The 20,296-nt window shown below is 50.6% G+C and overlaps 1 protein-coding gene across 1 annotated transcript in view; it reads right to left on the reverse strand.

Moving 5' to 3' along the window:
• Positions 1-20,296, reverse strand: part of dpf1 (double PHD fingers 1) — a 67,632-nt gene that overhangs the window by 38,138 nt on the left and 9,198 nt on the right. Inside the window, exons 2-7 of the mRNA XM_085973278.1 lie at positions 20,000-20,160; positions 10,982-11,089; positions 6,661-6,788; positions 6,227-6,316; positions 5,356-5,434; positions 3,957-4,088 (exon numbers count right to left, since the gene is read on the reverse strand). Coding sequence (XP_085829404.1) covers positions 3,957-4,088; positions 5,356-5,434; positions 6,227-6,316; positions 6,661-6,788; positions 10,982-11,089; positions 20,000-20,084 — 622 coding nt within the window. The 5' untranslated portion in view covers positions 20,085-20,160. The remainder of the gene's footprint in view (positions 1-3,956; positions 4,089-5,355; positions 5,435-6,226; positions 6,317-6,660; positions 6,789-10,981; positions 11,090-19,999; positions 20,161-20,296) is intronic.

Consider the following 20,296-nt stretch of genomic DNA (forward strand, 5'->3'; position numbering starts at 1 on the left):
TACTCCTGGTCACCGCCCAGTCGCTCCCACACTGGAAATCTGGCCATCGAGTGAGGGATCAATAGACATTGGGCTCAAACTGCGATGCCCCCGTGGTTGAATAGCACGCTCTATCTGGGGCTCACACAGGAAGAACGGGCACTCGCGTGAGGTTCCCCAGCGAGGAGTCATGTGGGGAGTCAGCTGAGCCTAGAATCCCGGTCCTCGGAACAGATGAACATCGGTTTGCCAGTCTGCCGCCTTTTGAAAAAGTGTTCACTCAGCAATTCGACTGAACGACAAACAGCAGAAAGCATTTAACAGAAATATACTGCACAAAACCGATTTGATTCCTAAACGATTCTGCTGTGTCCCTAATGAAGTGCAACTGCTGATGGACTACAATAAAATAGCTCAGTCGTTTTTATTTTAAAAAATCTACATAACTAATGAATGCGAGGAATTCAAAAAGGTTCCTTTTGGCCACTTTCCTTCCTTGTGGAAGGTGCTATCTCCGCACTGGGCTATGATGTCCACAGGAGCCAGGTCCCCGCCGGTAACTCGACCGTTAATCATGTGTCAGTGTCCGCAGGCAATTCCACTGCAGCGGGCATCGCAGTCAACAGTGACGGCCAGACAGGGAACCGAGAGTGGGAATCCTGGCTGATTTTACATCGGATATACGGCACAGAAACAGGCCATTCGGCCCAACCAGTCCATACCAGCGTTTATGCTCCACTCGAGCCTCCTCCTGTCTTTCCTCATCTAACTCTCAGCATAACCCTTTATTCCCCATTCCCTCATCTGCTTATCTAGCCTCCCCTTAAATGCATCTCTACTATTTGCCTCAACTACTCCCTGTGGTAGCGAGTTCCACATTCTCACCACTCTCTGGGTAAGCCATGGCTCAGTGGGTAGCACCCTCGCCTTTGAATCAGAAGATCGTGGGTTTGAGTCCCACTCACTAAGCTCACACTCCAGGGCAGTGCTGAGGGAGCGCTGCACTGTCGGAGGTGTCGTCTTTCGGATGAGACGTTAAACCGAGGCCCCGTCTGCTCTCTCAGGTGGATGTAAAAGATCCCATGGCCACTATTTCGAAGAAGAGCAGGAGGAGTTCTCCCCGGTGTCCTGGGGCCAATGTTTATCCCTCAACCAACATCACTAAACACAGATTATCTGGTCATTATCACATTACTGTTTGTGGGAGCTTGCTGTGCGCAAATTGGCTGCCGCGTTTCCCACATTACAATAGTGACCACACTTCAAAAAGTACTTCATTAGCTGTAAAGCACTTTGAGATGTCCGGTGGTCATGAAAGGCGCTGTATAAATGTAAGTCTTTCTTTCTTAAAGAAGTTTCTTCTGAATTCCCTATTTGATTTCTTGGTGACTATCTTATATTGATGGCCTCTAGTTATGCTCTTCCCCACAAGTGGAAACACTCTCTCTGTATCCGCTCGATCAAAACCTTTCATAATTTTAAAGACCTCTATATTAGGTCACCCTTTCAAGAGAAAAGAGACCCAGCCTGTTCCATCCTTTCCTGATATGTATACCCTCACATTTCTGGTATCATCCTTGTAAATCTTCTCTGCACCCTCTCCAGTGCCTTTACATCCTTTTTATAATATGGCGACCAGAACTGCACGCTTCCTAAACTAGCAGTGACAACGGGAAGAAAGGCTTGTGGACAGGGAGCATGAAAGATTTGTTCTAACAACATATAGATTTGTATAGAAACAAGTAAAGCAGAATTGAAACAGTTTTTAAAATAGTTTCTGTGATTAGTTTGTGGGAGAAAATCTCCACTGTCTTTGGCTGTATTGGGGGAGAGGTGAGCCTGTCTGCTATTAAGTGCCCATTGCAAGGAGGGATGACTCACCTCTGCGTCTGTCGGTTGCTTAACTAGGATTAGAAGACGCTAATGATGATTAATATTGATCACCAGGCTGTCAATTGTCCGTATTTACAGCCTATTGAGTTTCCAATTATCCCAGAATGCAGAGAGGTTAAATCCAGATGTGTCTGTTGACTCTTTCGACCCGGTGGGAGTTATTACCTGTGATCACTGGCCCACCCAGAGGGAGGGGGGCAACGGGGAAAGGGAGGAAAAGACTCCCTTTTGAATTATTGGAGGCGTTTGAGAATTGTATCAGGACATCTGAAGAAAGCTGACTTAATCAACGGGTCTGTCAGAGCAAGAAGCATTTCAAAGCGAAGCAGATTTAATTAATTGTCCCGGACACCCTCTTATCTTGGATTATGCCAGCCTGACATCAAAGCAAAGAGTGAGATGCAAGCGGTTTAGCACCCATATTCTGCAAACTTTTTATATTACCGTACTGATGCACAGGTCATACACGTGGAACTCCATCTTTCACATAAAAGCTTTGCATGGATTCCTGGTTCAAACATACTCAAGAGAACTGCTAGACCTGTAAAGCTATCACTGCTTCGGAACAGATGACGTGAGGTTAAGTGAAGTACTGTAATTCGCTCTTGCTTTCTGTATAATCTTACTTCTTAATAAATACCAATCAGTTGCTTTTTAGCCTGAATTATGTAGCCTGTTAGCATCACGTTCTCTGTCAGTTAGAGAGACCAGGAATCCATGGTGCCATCACGTACTATTTCCAGTGTATATCCCAGTGGTGAAAGTGTTCACCTGCTGACCCGCTACCCTAGATATTGTGCGCATCAGGTCAAGTTCCAGTACGTGGGAGGCATCTGCTTGTATGGAAGCAGGCATTTCTGCTGCACACCAGTAAAAAGTATCGTAACAAGTGTCTAATATAAGTGTACACAGGTTTAAAAACTGGACTTTCATTTTAAACAACAGACTTTTGGTGGGGGTGGGGTGGGGTGGGCAATTTTAACCTCACCCGCCCATCAGGGTGTTCGGGATCGGGTGCAACGCTGGTTTTAAACCCCGCACGATTTTATCTCCATTGGTCAGTGGAGCACGATATTGGGCGGGGTGTAAAACCGCCGTTCCACCCGATCCCGTGGGATTTCACCCCACCCCACCCCCCGCGGCGAGTTGGGTTACAATTACCCCCAACTTGGTCTCTTGTTTATCCCCCCCCTCCCCCCCAAGAAATTTAGGAACGGGTGTCCCAACGGCTGGGAGGTAAAGTCTCCATCTCCGAGTCGCACACAGCGCAAGAGTCGCAGGCCTGAAGCCGGGATTGTGCGGAGTTAGTTTACGTTCTCATTGTCTGGAGTAGCCCTGGGGTAGGGATGGGGGGGTGGGGGTAACACTAGGTAGCGTCCCAACCGCTATACAGTGACCCCCAGAGGGCGGGGGGCGAGTAGCAGCCTCCACTTGGATGCCCTCCACAGTAGAATAGTCCGTCAGTGCTCTCACGTGAACAACGGCCACTTGAGCCAGGCATAGAGTTACCAACACCTCCAGGATTGCCCTGGTCTCTCCAGGAATTAAAGATTAATCTCTGGGACACGGCTGTGAGCAAAAATCCGGGAGGAAAATCACAAAAATTGTGTTTTTATAATATATTTGTTTATTAATAAAAATCTCAGGTGGGGGGGGGGGGGGGGGAGGAGAAGGCTGTTTGGCTGACAGAGAAGAATCAGCCAATCAGGTAACGAAGAGGCCGTTCGCTTTGCGATTGGCCGTGGGAGGGCGGGGCGTCACAAGGATGGACGGGCCGGGCGACCAATGGTGGGGGGTGTGGGGGCGATCGGAGGCCGGAGGTCAAGTGATGAAGCCTCCAGGAATATGTCCGAGCAGAGTTGGCGACGCTTGTTACAACGCACCGATCCTCCGCCCGCCCCACACGCCCTTCGAGCGAAGGGAAGTGATCGATTTACCTCACCGACAAAGAGCAGCGACTCCCCGTCTACTGGGGCATGAGGGAGGAGGGGGGCGGGCCTGATCCCACGGCCGCGCACTGACCAAGACAGCGCCGCACTACACCACCATCGAGGATTTCACATGAAGTGAACTTTTCAGCTTACGTTTGTGGTTGTTCTTCCGATGGAAGGGTAGAGTGTGTCGTTCCAACTCATCCTCCCCCTCTTCTTCCGCCAGGTGAGTGTGAGTGTAGTGGTAGCTCAGGCCTGGCCGGTTCTTGTATCGCTTCCCACAGACTGCGCGCATAAAGGAAAAAGAGGGAGAGGACATTAGTCGCTTCGACACCATCAGGGACCAAACACCAAAAGACAGCAACCCTCCTCATAGATATTTATCCTTTTCAATCGCTTGGGCCCTGGTCCAGTGGGTAGCTGTCCCGCCTCGGAGTCAGAAGGTCGTGGGTTCAAGTCCCTTCTCCAGAGACTTAAGCATAAAATCCAGACCGACACTCCAGTGTAGTACTAAGGGAGTGCCGCACTGTCGGAGGGGCAGTACTGAGGGAGCGCTGCACTGTCGGAGGGGCAGTACTGAGGGAGCGCCGCACTGTCGGAGGGGCAGTACTGAGGGAGCGCTGCACTGTCAGAGGGGCAGTACTGAGGGAGCGCCGCACTGTCGAAGGGGCAGTACTGAGGGAGTGCCGCACTGTCGGGAGAGCAGTACTGAGGGAGTGCCGCACTGTCGGGAGGGCAGTACTGAGGGAGTGCCGCACTGTTGGTGGGGTAGTACTGAGGGAGTGCCGCACTGTCGGAGTGGCAGTACTGAGGGAGCGCTGCGCTGTCGGAGGGGCAGTACTGAGGGTGTGCTGCACTGTCGGAGGGGCAGTACTGAGGGAGCGCCGCACTGTCGGAGGGGCAGTACTGAGGGAGCGCCGCACTGTCGGACGGGCAGTACTGAGGGAGTGCCGCACTGTCGGAGGGGCAGTACTGAGGGAGTGCTGCACTGTCGGAGGGGCAGTACTGAAGGAGCGCTGCACTGTCGGAGGGGCAGTAGTGGAGGTGTGCTGCACTGTCGGAGGGGCGGTACTGAGGGAGCGCTGCACAGTCGGAGGTGCCGTCTTTCAGATGAGACGTTAAACCGAGGCCGCGCCTGCCCTCTCGAGTGGATGTAAAAGATCCCATGGCCACTTCAAAGAAGAGCAGGGGAGATCTCCTTGGTGTACTGGGGTCAATATTTCTCCCTCAATCAACGTCACTAAAACAGATTATCTGATCATTTCCCACATTACAACAGTGACTACACTTCAAAAGTACTTCATTGGCTGCAAAGCGCTTTGAGACGTCCGGTGGTCGTGAAAGGCTCTGTAAAAATGAAAGTCTTTCTTCTTTCTTTATTGCTGTTTGTGGGAGCTTGCTGTGCGCAAATTGGCTGCTGCGTTTCCTACATTACAACAGTGACTCCACTTCAAAAGTACCTCACCGGGTGTAAAGTGCTTTGGGACGTCCTGAGATGGTGAAAAGCGCTCCCTGAGTGATGCCCCACCCTCCAATGAAGGAGTCTACTTACTGTCGCAGACGTACGGCTTGTCTCTGTCCTCCAGTGATGTTGGCTCTTGCCTCTTTCTCATTCCTCCAATGCCACAAGTCTGGAAGAGATAGCAGAGGGGCCTGGAGTTACCTTTCTGACACAGTCTTATTGTCTTATACAGTCTCCTTGGGGCAGTTAAGGGGGGGGGAGATCTACTAGAGGTTCAAAATCATGAGGGGTTTGGATAGAGTAGACGGGGAGAAACTGTTTCCAGTGGCAGGAGGGTCGGAAACCAGAGGACACAGATTTAAGGTGATTGGCAAAAGAGCCAGAGGGGGAGACGAGGAGAATTTATTTTACGCAGCGAGTTGTTGTGATCTGGAACGCGCTGCCTGAAAGCAGATTCAATAGTAACTTTCAAAAGGGAATTGGATAATTACTTGAAGGGGAAACGTTTACAGGGCTGTGGGGAAAGAGCAGGGGGGAGTGGGGCTAATTGGAGAGCTTATCAAAGGCACGATGGGCCGAATGGCCTCCTTCTGTGCTGTGTCATTCTATTATCTTAAGCCCCGATACGTAGCCCCTTACAGACTTTTAGAATCGTACAGCCCAGAAGGAGGCCATTCGGCCCATCGTGCCTGTGCCGGCTCTTTGAAAGAGCTCTCCAATTAATCCCACCCCCACCTGCTCTTTCCCCGTAGCCCTGTGAACTTGTTCCCCTCAAAACTGGTGTCACAGCTTCTCTCCGACTCAAGTAGACGCCCTCCCCTGACAGAAGTCACATGACTTTCTTTCACCCTGTTGACTGATGGGCCTCGTCTGCCGACGCCTGCTTGCCCCTCTCCCCTTCCAAGAACACTGATCGCGGAGCCGCCCATTGACACAGACGTCGATAAAGAAAACAACTCACTCTTCCTTTGGTTTTATTTTTCCGCTTCGGCGCGTCTTCCTCCAGTTCATCCGTCTCGATTTCGTGAGGAAAATCGCTCGCCAAAATCCTCTGGCGGGGGGTGGAAAAAAACAAAACAGGTTTGAGAGCGCTGTTGAGGGGAGGTGACAGTCAGCTTTGCCAACTCTGGTTCGACATCTTCCTGAAGGCGCCATCAGACGACAGCACCCCCCCCTCCTCCAACCATTGGTCACCCGGCGCGTCAATACTCACGAGGCCCCGCCCTCCCCCAGCCAATTGGGAAAGCGAACAGCCTTCTCCTTTATCCGATTGGGTGATTCTCGACTCTCGGTCAAAAGAGGAGCCTTTATTCCGCCCCCCCAACTCCAGGATTGTCAAGCCACCAATCGTCCAACCTGCCCCCCCCCCCCCACGTGTTTTCCCGAAGCACCCACCTGGCATTCACTGATGCTCTCCTCGTCTTTAGTCTCGGCCTTCTTCTCCACCGCCTCTCCGCACAGGAGAGCCTCTAAGGCCGGCCCCTCGGGTAGCAGGCCCTCCTTCTTCAGGGGCACCTCGGTATCTGAGCAAAGAAGGCGCAGAAAGGAAAGCATTGGACACAATGCTGACGAACCCCTTGGCTTGGTACCGAGCCATCGCTGCGATTGGGCGTTACCGTAGAAATCGCCATGGAAACAAGGCGTTCATACTCTTGCCCCTTCAAATGTTCTGGGAACATCAGGGACCGGAGGAGGCCACTCAGCCACCTCAAGCCCCCATAACCAGGGGGCATAGTTTCAAGGTAAGGGGCAGGAGGTTTAGAGAGGATTTGAGGGAAAACTTTTTCACCCAGAGGGTGGTTGGAATCTGGAACTCACTGCCTGAAAGGGTGGTAGAGGCAGGAACCCTCACAACATTCAAGAAGCATTTAGATGAGCACTTGAAACGCCATAGCATACAAGGCTACGGACCAAGTGCTGGAAAATGGGATTAGAATAGACGGGGCTTGATGGCCAGCGTGGACACGATGGGCCGAAGGGCCTCTTTCTGTGCTGTATAACTCTATAACTCAGCCTGCTCCACCATTCAATGAGCTCATGGCTGATCGGTAGCTCCGCTCCATCTACCTGTCTTGCTTCCACAACCCTCGATACCCTTACCCGACAAAAAATCTGTCAATCTCAGTCGTGAAAGCTCCAAGTTTCCCCCGGCATCCACAGCCTTTTGGGGGAAGAGTTCCAGATTTCCACTACCCTTTGTGTGAAAAAGTGCTTCCTGATTTCCCTCCTAAACCGGCCAGCTCTAATTTTACAATTACGTTCCTCCTTTTTGCATATCTAACCTATCGAATCCTTCTAACATTTTAAACATCTCGAACAGATCACCCCTCAATCTCCTATATTCGAGGGCATACAAGCCGAGTTTATGCAACCCATCCTCATAACTTAACCCTCTGAGCCCTGGAATCATTCAACAACAACTTGCATTTATATAGCGCCTTTAACATAGCAATACGTCCCAAGGCGCTTCACAGGAGCGATTATCAGACAGAATTTGGCCACATAAGGAAATATTAGGGCAGGTGAGGTAGGTTTTAAGGAGCGTCTTAAAGGAGGAATGAGAAGTAGAGAGGCGGAGAGGTTTAGGGAGGGAATTCCAGAGCTCGGGGCCCAGGCAGCTGAAGGCACGGCCGCCAATGGTGGAGCGATTAAAATCGGGGATGCGCAAGAGGCCAGAATTGGAGGAGCGCCGAGATCTCGGAGGGTTGTAGGGGCCGGAGGAGGCGACAGAGATAGGGAGCAGCATAGACCAGGAAGGCCCGAGCTGTGACTCCCAGGACTGGTCCAGATAGTGGCCAAGTCACATAGCGGCCAAGTCACATAGCTAAAGCTGCCCTCAGCATCCGCAGGTTGAGGAAGGGGTGGTGGTGGTGGGGGTGTGCGTGGGTGGGGGGAGCAGAGGTGGGGGGGAGGCCCTGATCCCTCTGTGGTGATTCTGGCTCAAAAGTCTTGAGTTTGTGACAGGATATAGCTCAATGGTGATGCCCCCACAGTCGAACAGCCTGTCCACACTCTGTCTGGGCTGGCAAGTCAAGAATGGGCATTCACTTGAGGTAGGTAGATGAGTGGGGTCTGTGGAAGCATAATCCAATGCTCAAGAGAGGATGGGGGAGGTGGGGGCGTGAGGGGAGGAGAAATAGGATTGGGAAAAGACATTGACCCTCTTTCGTAACACATTCAGCAAGGACTTGGCTCCTGAATGCACACAGTTCTCCACCGAGTGTGTCATTCCTGACCACCTCGCCTTTAAACGTGAACTTTTAACTGGCAGTTAGTCAGTGGGGACGAGGTGCTAATTCGCTGTCCAATTAATTAAACGACCAATCGGTTATTATTCAGGTCCCCGAGGAGACGAGGGAGAATTCATTACCGCCAATCAGGCATTCTTAAAGGGGTGACAATCGCACAATTCTGACAGGCTACTGGATTTCAGGCTGGAGAGTTGGCTGATCAATTCGAAAGTAAAGCACTGATCGGGAGCTCTGGGAAGGTTCATCAATCAAATGGATTCGTCAATGATCTGCTAAAGCGTTCAGCTCGTCAACCCTGCTGTCGCTGCTAGCGGATCTTAAAGGTACAGCCACTGGGCCCAACCGGTCCGTGCCGGTGTTTATGCTCCACACGAGCCTCCTCCCACCCTGCTTCATCTCACCCCATCACCATATCCTTCTATTCCTTTCTCCCTCATGTGTTTATCCAGCTTCCCCTTAAATGCATCTCTGCTATTCACCTCAACCACTCCCTGTGGCAGCGAGTTCCACATTCTCACCACTCTCTGGGGAAAGAAGTTTCTCCTGAATTCCCTATTGGATTTATTAGTGACTGTCTTATATTGATGATCCCCTAGTTCTGGTCTCCCCTCCACAAGTGGAAACACCTTCTCCACGTCTACCCTATCGAACCCCCTTCATCATTTTAAAGGCCTCAATCAGGTCACCGCCTCAGCCTTCCCTTTTCTAGAGACTGATCTGTATCTTAACTCCATCTACCCGCCTTGGTTCCATATCCCTTAATGCACTTGGCTAACAAAAATCTATTAATCTCAATTTCCAATTGACACCACCCCAACCTCAACACCTTTTGTTTGAGGGGGAAGAGAGTCATTTTAATGGCCGTCATGTTACGTTGAAATCTGTTCAGAGCCAACATGTCAAGACTATGGGTGACCCCGAGCTTCCGGTCGCCTGTCATTTTAATTCACCGCTCCATTCCCACTCAGACCTCACCGTCCGCGGCCTCTTGCATTGTTCCACGGAAGCTCAGCGTAAGCTCGAGGAACAGCACCTCATCTTCCGATTAGGCACTTTACAGCCTTCAGGACTCGACATAGAGTTCAACAATTTCAGATCATAACCTCGGCCCCTATTACATTTTTACATATATTTTTTATCCACACCTTTGTTTTGTGCCCTTCCCCCTTTTTCTCTCTCCCACATGGCAGCTGTCTCCCATTCTGCCAGCGCATTTCACACCTAACCTGAGCCGTCTTTTGTCTCCACTAGTCCGATCACCATCTCGTCTGGTTTTGAATACCTCTTAATGTCTCTTCACTTCTCTTTTGTTCTTTCATCCCCCATTTCCCAGCCCCCAAACTGGCCTTTTAATCTGTTTCATTTCCTGCTTTTTTCTCAGTTCTGACGAAGGGTTTCGACCTGAAACGTTGACTCTGTTTCTCTCTCCACGGATGTTGCCTGGCCTGCTGAGTTTTTCCAGCATTTTCTGACGTCAAGACTATTGGTCCCTCATGCCTTCAGCACCGAGTCTGTCACAGTGCAATCAGCACTTCCACCTGACGACTGGGTGCGAATGGCTGCCTTTGAGCCTCTGGCAAGAAAATGAAGATCTCGGACAGGACAATCTTATTATTACTGAAAAGAAATGAGGCCTTGTTTATTAGCGTTACCGAGGGAACTTTTGACTGACTGATGGAACTGCAGAACGCGAGTCCTTTGTAAACTCTGGGGGGGTGGTGGTCGCTGTTGGCGCGACCAGTGCGCTGCCCCCCCCCCCACCCCCATCCCTGGAGTGCTGCGGGCGTGTTGACTGCCATTCCGTGACATGCACAGACGGGGCTCTGGGCAACGCCAGCTGGGACAAGCCTTCCACGTTCGAACGGTGCAAAAGGTCTCGCTGTACAAAATGGCGCGTCGGTCACCCGCGTCGTGTGACTTGTGCGCACTATTGTACGAGTAAAATGGCCACAATCAGTCGATGTTTTCTTATATACACACACATACACACATACACAAGGTGGCGACAGAGTTGAGAAAGAGGCTTTGAAAATTGCTCCACAGTGTCACCTAATGGCCAAAGCCTGGAACTACACCGTGATTGTTGACATTGCAATTTACAATGGTAAATGTTGACAGAAAAGCACGAACAAAAATCATGGCAAGAGGGAGCGCATGTCCCACAAGATTCTTAATATAAATATATTTTTGTACTGAGAAGCATAAAATATAGATATAATATATGAATAATTATTTTACTGTATATTTTACAAAAATTACACTAGGCCTGAGGCGTTTCCTAGCAACCAGCTCAGGACCAGCACTGGCTCAGGCCTGACAGTAGGCCGCTTGCTTGTTCCCCGTCCCGCAGGTGGGGGGAAAAAAATAACAGATGTTCACAAAAATAAATTCATTCATTAAATAATTCCCCCCCGCACCCCCCCGCCCCAGGTTAGAGGGCAGATAAAACAGCAAAAAAAGTTTACCTAGTTTAATTTCGCAGGGTCTTAGCCGTGGGTCTTCCAGGATATTCAGGCGCCTCTTCTTACGCCAGCAGCGAGCCGGGTAGGTGTACAACTGTCCTGGGGCCAACCCTAGAGGAGACAAGGAACCAGGCCACTCGAGGTTAGATATTTCCATGATGGCTGAAGTATGGCAGACAGGAAAAAAAGACAGACTTGCATTTATACAGCGCCTTTCACGACCACCGGATGTCCCAAAGTGCTTTACAGCCAATGAAGCACTTTTTGAAGTGTAGTCGCTGTTGTAATGTGGGAAACGTGGCAGCCAATTGCGCACAGCAAGCTCCCACAAACAGCAATGCGATAATGACCAGATAATCTGTTTTTTAGTGATGTTGATTGAGGGATAAATATTGACCAGGACACCGGGGAGAACTCTCCTGCTCTTCTTCGAAATAGTGGCCGTGGGATCTTTTATGTCCACCTGAGAGAGTAGACAGGGCCTCGGTTTAATGTCTCATCTGAAGACGACACCTCCAACAGTGCAGCACTCCCTCAGTACTGCCCCTCCGACAGTGCGGCGCTCTTTCAGTACTGCCCCTCCGACAGTGCAGCGCTCCCTCAGTACTGCCCCTCCGACAGTGCAGCGCTCTCTCAGTACTGCCCCTCCGACAGCGCAGCGCTCCCTCAGTACTGCCCCTCCGACAGTGCGGCGCTCTTTCAGTACTGCCCCTCCGACAGTGCGGCGCGCCCTCAGTACTGCCCCTCCGACAGTGCGGCGCTCCCTCAGTACTGCCCCTCTGACAGTGTGGCGCTCCCTCAGTACTGCCCCTCCGACAGTGCGGCGCTCCCTCAGTACTGCCCCTCCGACAGTGCGGCGCTCCCTCAGTACTGCCCCTCCGACAGTGCAGCACTCCCTCAGTACTGCCCCTCCGACAGTGCGGCGCTCTCTCAGTACTGCCCCTCCGACAGTGCGGCGCTCCCTCAGTACTGACCCTCCGACAGTGCGGCGCTCCCTCAGTACTGCCCCTCCGACAGTGTGGCGCTCCCTCAGCACTGCGCTGGGAGTGTCAGCCCAGATTTTTGTGCTCAAGTCTCTGGAGTGGGACTTGAACCCACGACCTTCCGACTCAGAGGCGAGTGTGCTACCCACTGAGCCGCGGCTGACAAAATGTGCTCGAGGGTCACCAACTCGGGTCGGACGCATTCCTGGAGGGTTTCATCACATGACCTCCTGCCCCCACCCTCCCGCCATTGGTCGCCCGGCACGTACTTCCACGCGGCGCCCCGCCTCCCCACGGCCCAATCGGAAAGCGGTCTGTTCATTACCCGATTGGTTGATTCTTTTGTCAGTCAAGCAGCCATTTCCCACCCCCCATCGACAATACTTTTAGAACTAATAAAGGAAAATTGTTCAAAGAATTAAAAAAAATAAAAACACAATTTTTTAATCGCCCAGATGATTTTTCTCGCGACAGTGTCCTGAAGATTAATCTTCAATTCCTGGAGACGCCAGGGCCAATCCCGGAGGGCTGGCAACCCTGGCGTGCATGTATGTAACATTTTAACGATTATTGATAGATGTTCAGGTTGCAACCAAATCTGTGTTACGACAAGTGCAGTCATGAGGAAGATAAACCTGGCAAGGGACAAAATATACACTTGGTACATGGATCAGTCAGTGGAGTGAGGAAAATCAGCACGAGGGCATGGGATCGGGGCTGGGACGAGAAACAGAGAATGCAACAATGACGCTGAGTGACAAACTCAAGTCTCCCAAACTGTCTGGGGGAATCCCTGGGCCAGTTTGCAAACCCCCAGTGTTACAAACTCTGAATGACCTCGCCCAACATTTGCCCACCACCGATGTTAACTTAACAACAACTTGCATTTATATAGCGCCTTTAACGTAGTAAAACATCACAAGGTGCTGCACAGGAGCGATTATCAGACAAAATGTGATGCCGAGTCACTAAAGGAGATCCCCTTATGTGGCTCGGTGTCAAATTTTGTTTGATAATCGCTCCTGTACAGCACCTTGGGGCAGGTGGCCAGAGGCTCGGTCAAAGAGGTCGGTTTTAAGGAGCGTCTTAAAGGAGGGCAGAGCGAGGCAGAGAGGTTTAGGGAGAGAATTCCAAAGCTCAGGGCCCAGGCAGCTGAAGGCACGGCCAGCGATGGTGGAGCGATGAAAATCGGGGGATGCGCAAGAGGCCAGAATTGGAGGAGCGCGGAGATCCCGGAGGGTTGTGGGACTGGAGGAGGTTACAGAGACAGGGAGGGGGGGGCGAGGCCATGGATAGATTTGAACACAAGGATGAGAATTTTAAATTGTCGGACTGGGAACCAGTGTAGGTCAGCGAGCACAGGGGCGATGGGTGAACGGGATTCCTTATGACTGCACAGCTCCATTTTTTTTCTGACCATTTTGTCAATTCAGGTGCTGTGCTTTAAGCCCTCGATGGGCACAGCACCCCACAAGACCTGTGCCCTATAGCCTTAGCGGGCAGGTTACTGCTGGACCTGGTACAGAGCATGCCATTGGCTCCATGGTCTCGAGCCTCTTCACTCCAAATATCCAGGGTCTCCTTTAGTTTACCACCAGGAGTGACCCTATTGTTCTTTGCTTAGTATAGAAGATTAAGGAGGTGATCTAATTGAGGTGTTTAAGACGATTAAAGTAGTTGATCGGGTCGATAGAGAGAAACTATTTCCTCTGGTGGGGGGAGTCCAGAACAAGGGGTCATAAACTTAAAATTAGAGCCAGGCCGGTCAGGGGTGATGTCACTTCTTCACACAAAGGGTAGTGGAAATCTGGAGCTCTCTCCCCCAAAAAGCTGTTGAGGCTGGGGGGGTCAATTGAAAATATCAAAACTGAGATTGATAGATTTTTGTTGGGTAAGGGGTATTAAGGGATATGGAACCAAGGCGGGTGGATGGAGTTAAGATACAGATCAGCCATGATCTAATTGAATGGTGGAACAGGCTCGAGGAGCTGAATGGCCTCCTCCTGTTCATATGTTCCTTGATGTAGGCACACGTCCTGTCCTTATTTGTTTATGGGATGTGGGCGTTGCTGGCAAGGCCAGCATTTATTGCCCATCCCTAATCGCCCTTGAGAAGGTGGTGGTGAGCCGCCTTCTTGAACCGCTGCAGTCCGTGTGGTGAAGGTGCTCCCACGGTGCTGTTAGGGAGGGAGTTCCAGGATTTTGACCCAGTGACGATGAAGGAACAGCTAATATACTCAGTCAGGATGGTGTGTGTGACTTGGAGGGGAACTTGGAGGTGGTGCTGCCCTTGTCCTTCTAGGTGGTGGAGGTCTAGGTCGTCTGTCATTTCAATTCACTGTTCCACTCCCATTCAGACCTTACCGTCTGCGGCCTCTTGCATTGTTCCACGGAAGCTCAGCGTAAGCTCGAGGAACAGCACCTCATCTTCCAATTAGGCACTTTACAGTCTTCCGGACTCAATATCGAGTTCAACAATTTCAGATCATAACCTCAGCCCCTATTATATTTTTTATCCACACTTTTGGTTTGTGACTTTTCCCTTTTTTTCCCCTCTCTCCCACATGGCAACTGTCTTTCACTCTGCCAGCGCATTTCACACTTCATCTAGAGCCATTGTTTGTTTCTTTACCTGTCCTATTACCATCTCATCTCACCTTGAATATCTCTTAATGTCTCTAATTTCATCCCCTCCCCCTTTTCCCAGCCCCCAAACTGCCTTTTGTTTCATTTCCTGCCTTTTCTCTCAGTTCTGTAGAAGGGTTTCGACCTGAAACGTTGACTCTATTTCTCTCTCCACGGATGTTGCCTGGCCTGCTGAGTTTTTCCAGCGTTTTCTGTTGTTATTTAGGTGGTGGAGATGGGGAGTTTGGGAGGTGCTGGGGAAGAAGCCTTGGCGAGTTGCTGCAGTTCAACACTGCAGCCACGTCCTGTCCTGTTAAGCGCACTGCTCTATTGCCCCGTCTCTCGATGGGAGGTCTATTTTCAAGATCGGAAGTTGGGAGCTGGATGGGTGGGGGCTGATCTGGGCTCTCCTCGGAACATCTGCTCCAGCGTGTGGATTGGGAATTTATTTTAGGGGGTTTTTTCCTCAGCTCCCAGTGGCAACATCCATCCACATTTGTACTGCGAGCCGGCCAGTCAGATCTGCACTTCGGGAGAAATCAAATTACCCGCTTGATGCATCTCCCTTTCCTTTCATTAAAAAACCAGTTAAAGATGCACATCGCTTGTCGACACCAACCTGATGCCGACCTCCGACCTCTCAGGTACGGCTCGACAGGAGCCGAGCGTTTAATTGCGGTAAATTAGCGTGTGTCACAACACGGACCCCCTTTCACCTCCCCCCTCAGTTTGACTCTAACCCAGGCTGATGGGGACGAAGGCTCAAAACATAAGAGACAGTAAAGGTCACCAGAGGGTGAATCCACGACCCTGAGGGGGGAGGTCATCAGGCAGCCATCTTGGTAACCAAGGGCCTGACGACTAAGGTACGTAACAACAGCACCTTGTTGGAGATTAGAACTCAAATTACTGAATTGGCAGAGGAAAAATATCAATCATTATTCTGATGGAGGTTTTATATTAATTCTTTTTCGAACGATTTTGTTCCTTGTCTGGTTTTCAATTCCTTTCTCCTCCCCCCGCCCCACCTCACTGACACACAGTGCGGCGCGGTACGGGATCCACGGGCAACGGGCACTCTACGCTTGCGAGCCCGGCCACCGAACATAAACGTAGGAGGCGGAGGTGTTTAGGGAAGGAATTCTAGAGCTTAGGGCCACCAATGGTGGGGCGATGGAAAAGAAATCAGGGAATGCGCAAGAACATAAGATATAGGAGCAGGAGTCGGCCATTCGGCCCCTTGAGCCTGCTCCGCCATTCAATAAGATCATGGCTGATCTTTGACCTCAACTCCACTTTACCGCCTGATCTCCATATCCTTCCATCCCCCTAGAGTCCAAAAATCTAGTGATCTCAGCCTTGAATATACTCAATGACTCAGCATCCGCAGCCCTCTGGGGTAGAGAATCCTAAAGATTCACAAACCTCTGAGTGAAGAAATTTCTCCTCATCTCAGTCCTAAGTGGCCAACCCCTTATCCTGAGATTATGCCCCCTGGCTCTAGACGCTCCAACCAGGGGAAACATCCTCCCTGCATCTACCCGGTTAAGGAGTATAGGCCCAATCTACTCAATCTCCCCTCATAGGATGACCCTCTCATCCCAGAGGCCAGAATTGGAGGAGGGCAGAGATCTCGGAGGGTTGTAGGGCTGGAGGAGGTGACAGAGATAGGGAGGGGTGGGGGGCGGCGAGGGCCAATGAGGACGGTGTCCGGAATTTTGGTTGCGAGGGACGCTGGAGCCTGTTTTATTCAGGAAAACGGGAGGCTCTACAGCGGGAGGAATGAGTTAAGGAACAGCAAACACGCGTTTACAAGTCAAACAGCCGCAGATCAATAACTTTACAAAGAGTTTTATTCTGTGGATCAAACACTTGCAAAGCAAGGTCCTGACTGCTCGGTGTTGGTGTGAAGGCGAGTGGGAGGAATTAATGATATTTTTAAAAAGGCCAGCAGTAAGAATTAAATTAAAAGAATAGCGCGATGAATTAGTTAAATAAAAGCAGTGACAGACAGACTTAATTAAATGACACGGAGGCGGCCAAACAAAAGAAGGAAACTATATTAATTTCTCTGGAATTTCTTTTAAAGAGCTGCGTTTGAAACTGCCTCCTACCCGTGTGATTCTTTTCATATCTCTCTGTTTTAACAGAGGTGACTCGGCCTCCCGTCAACTACGGGAGAATTAATTAAATACGAAACGGCGAGGGGAGTAATTAATAAACCAAGGAAGGAGCAAAGGGCACGGGCTTGAAGTGCGCCGGGGTGGCCCGAGGGCGGAGAGACGAGAGGCAGAAAGGGTCACGAGGGCAGGAGAAAGCTATAGAAACATAGAAAAATAGGAGCAGGAGTAGGCCATTCGGCCCTTCGAGCCTGCTCCGCCATTCAATATGATCATGGCTGATCCTCTATCTCAATACCATATTCCCGCTCTCTCCCCATATCCCCCGATGCCTTTTGTGTCTAGAAATCCATCTCCTTCTTAAATATATTCAGTGACTTGGTCTCCACAGCCTTCTGTGGTAGAGAATTCCACAGCTTCACTACCCTCTGAGTGAAGAAATTTCTCCTCCTCTCAGTCCTAAATCACAGACAGAAATCACAGAAACCCCACAGTGCAGATAGAGGCCATTTCGGCCCATCGAGCCTGCACCGACACATATCCCACCCAATCCCCGTAACCCCTACACCAACACATATCCCACCCTATCCCCGTAACCCCATGTATTTAATCCCCCTAACACTAAGGGTCAATTTATCATAGCCAATCAACCCCGTATCCTGAGACTGTGACCCCTCGTTCTAGACCCCCCAAGCCAGGGAAAACATCCTCCCTGCATCCAGTCTGTCTAGCCCGGTCAGAATTTTATACGTTTCAATGAGATCCCCTATCATTCTTCTAAACTCTAGTGAATACAGGCCTAGTCGACCCAATCTCTCCTCATAAGACAGTCCTGCCATCCCAGGAATCAGTCTGGTGAACCTTCGCTGCACTCCCTCTATGGCAAGTATATCCTTTCTTGGGTATGGAGACCGCTATGGAGCAACGGGGTGGGCCCAGAGACAGCCTGGGAGTGTAGTGAGAAGTGAGGTAGACAGGACTGGGAGTGCAGGAGTACAGCGAGTGGGAAGTGAGGGTCATGGAAGGACCTGAAATGGGGCCTAAAATGAGGAACAAATAGAAACAGGTCTGTGAGCAGATGGGAATAGGGAGGTACAACAAAGCCACCTAGTGGCAGGAGGTCTGTCATAACAGTGTGACAAGCAAATGTTGACATAGGGTTTTCCCATTATAAAATAGTGACATATTGACATACGGTTACACATTACAACCATCGATATTAAAAATGCGACTCAAAAAACATGGCACAGGGAGGGGTAAGGTGTGCCACTTTCAACGTTATGTATAGTATAACTGTCTGTAAAACTAAGAATATATGTATATAAAGATGGCATGCTTAGTGTGCATTTCCTGTCTGTCACACTCTATAAAGAAACGCAAGCCCTCATTTGGAATCTACACAAACTCTCCAGAACAGACAATATCTCCTGCTTCCTAATTGACCTCACCAATCACATTTAAGAAAAAGACAAACAAAGCCAGACTCTAACTTGCAGCAATTGAGCTCCGAATGACCTCACCCAGCATTTACCGAAGAGCCAATGTTAACTTAAGAACAGCAAACAACGTGCATTTATATAACGCCTTTAATGTAGTAAAACATCCCAAGGAGCTTCACAGGGGCATTAACAGACATCATTTGACACCGAGCCACAAAAGGAGATATTAGCATAGGTGACCTAAAGCTTGGTCAAAGAGGGAGGTTTTAAGGAGCGTCTTAAAGGAGGAGAGAGAGGCGGAGAGGTTTAGGGTGGGAATTCCAGAGCTTGGGGCTCAGGCGGCTGAAGGCACGGCCGCCAATGGTGGAGAGATGGAAACCGGGGATGCTCAAGAGGTCAGAATTGGAGGAGCGCAGGGATCTCGGAGGGTTGTAGGGCTGGAGGAGGTTGCAGAGATAGGGAGAGGGGTGAGACCATGGAAGGATTTGAACGCAAGGATGAAAATTATAAAATCGAGGCGTTGCTGAACCGGGAGTCAATGTAGGTCAGCGAGCTCAGGGGTGAGGGGTGAACGGGACTCGGTGCGAGTTGGGATACGGGGCAGATGAGTTTTGGATGAGCTCAAGTTATCGGAGACATTAGGATCTTGAGGCCCTAAAGGGACGTGCTTTATATTAGCAGCAGATGCAGACACTGTGCATGATGTAGCTTAACGATCCTGTCCTGTGACAATGTCACGGGAAATCGGCTAGGAATATACTACAAACGGTGCGTCACATTGCACCTTGTAACAGATGCAAAAATAATCTTAAAACACCGGAGGCTTTCTGAGCTGCAAACTGAAACTGTTGCATTCTAATCTTCAAAGCTCCCTGAACCAAAGACCAATTAAGCTCGGAGTGAACTTGGACGTCAAGCCTGGGCGCGGAGCTCGGAGCCGGAGCCCAGGCGCGAAGCTCGGACGTTGAGCCCGGGCGCGGAGCTCGGAGGTGGAGCTTGGAGCCGGAGCCCGGGCGCGGAGCTTGGAGGTGGAGCCCGGGCTCAGAGGTGGAGCTCGGAGCCCGGAGCTCGGAGGTGGAGCTCGGAGTCGGAGCCCGGGTGCAGAACTCAGACGCGGAGCTTGAGCAACACTTAATTGCAGCAATTAGATCTTCTGGTCCCAGAGAGCCTCCTTAAACACAGCTCCAGCTTCACACCAGAATGATACATTGTGCTTTAATGCTTCTGTCATCATCCTATTTATCATGGGACGTCCACTCCTAATCTATATATAACTCTATCCATATATAATCAGTGCTTAATCCCTGCTCATTTCAGGATTAGCCTCGATTCCAGACCCCGCGACTTGGCTTGGAGTTTCATTCCAATCAGTTTGTGCAGCGATACAGAAATGCTGCAGCCCATAAAAATATTACACACGAGCACTGCACCAAATTAACTCCTTCGCCGCCCAGCACCAGGCCACTGTGTGCCATCACCCTCACTGTCTGTAACAGTTGCTCAAGAGAGAGAAGGAAGGAAGGAAAGACAGAAAGAAAGAAAAAACGAAAGAAGGAAAGGAAGAAAGAAGGAAGGAAGGACAGAAAGAAAGAAAAAACAAAAGAAGGAAAGGAGGAAGGAAGGAAGGAAGGACAGAAAGAAAAACAAAAGAAGGAAAGGAGGAAGGAAGGACAGAAAGAAAAAACAAAAGAAGGAAGGAAAGAAGGAAAGAGTTGCATTTCTATAGCGCCTTTCACGACCTCGGGGTGTCCCAAAGTGCTTTACAGCCAATGAAGCTCTATTTGAAGTCTAGTCACTGTTGCGGCATTAAAATCTCACGCCGCGCCGCCGCCCCCTCCCGAACCAAACACGTGCCTGGGCCTCGGTGGGTCTTCTCCATCCAGATGTAGCAGTTGTTCTGGGCGACACCTGTCTGGGAGTCCAGGAAGGGGAGGCGCATGCTCCGCTCAGCGCACAGGCGCGCATTGTAGCTACGGCAGTGCTCGATCGCCTCGCGGTAGAAATCCTCGCCCAGCCTGCGAGCGGGAAAGAAAGGAGAATGCGTTAGCGTCACGTCAACTCAAACATCTCTAGAACCATCGCCCGCGTCACACCAACTCCACCGTCCCCAGAACCATCGCCTGCGTCACATCAACTCCACCGTCCCCAGAC

The sequence above is a fragment of the Somniosus microcephalus genome, chromosome 34 (assembly GCF_052327205.1).
Source record: "Somniosus microcephalus isolate GS21.2 chromosome 34, FLI_Smic_1.0, whole genome shotgun sequence".
Taxonomy (NCBI): domain Eukaryota; kingdom Metazoa; phylum Chordata; class Chondrichthyes; order Squaliformes; family Somniosidae; genus Somniosus; species Somniosus microcephalus.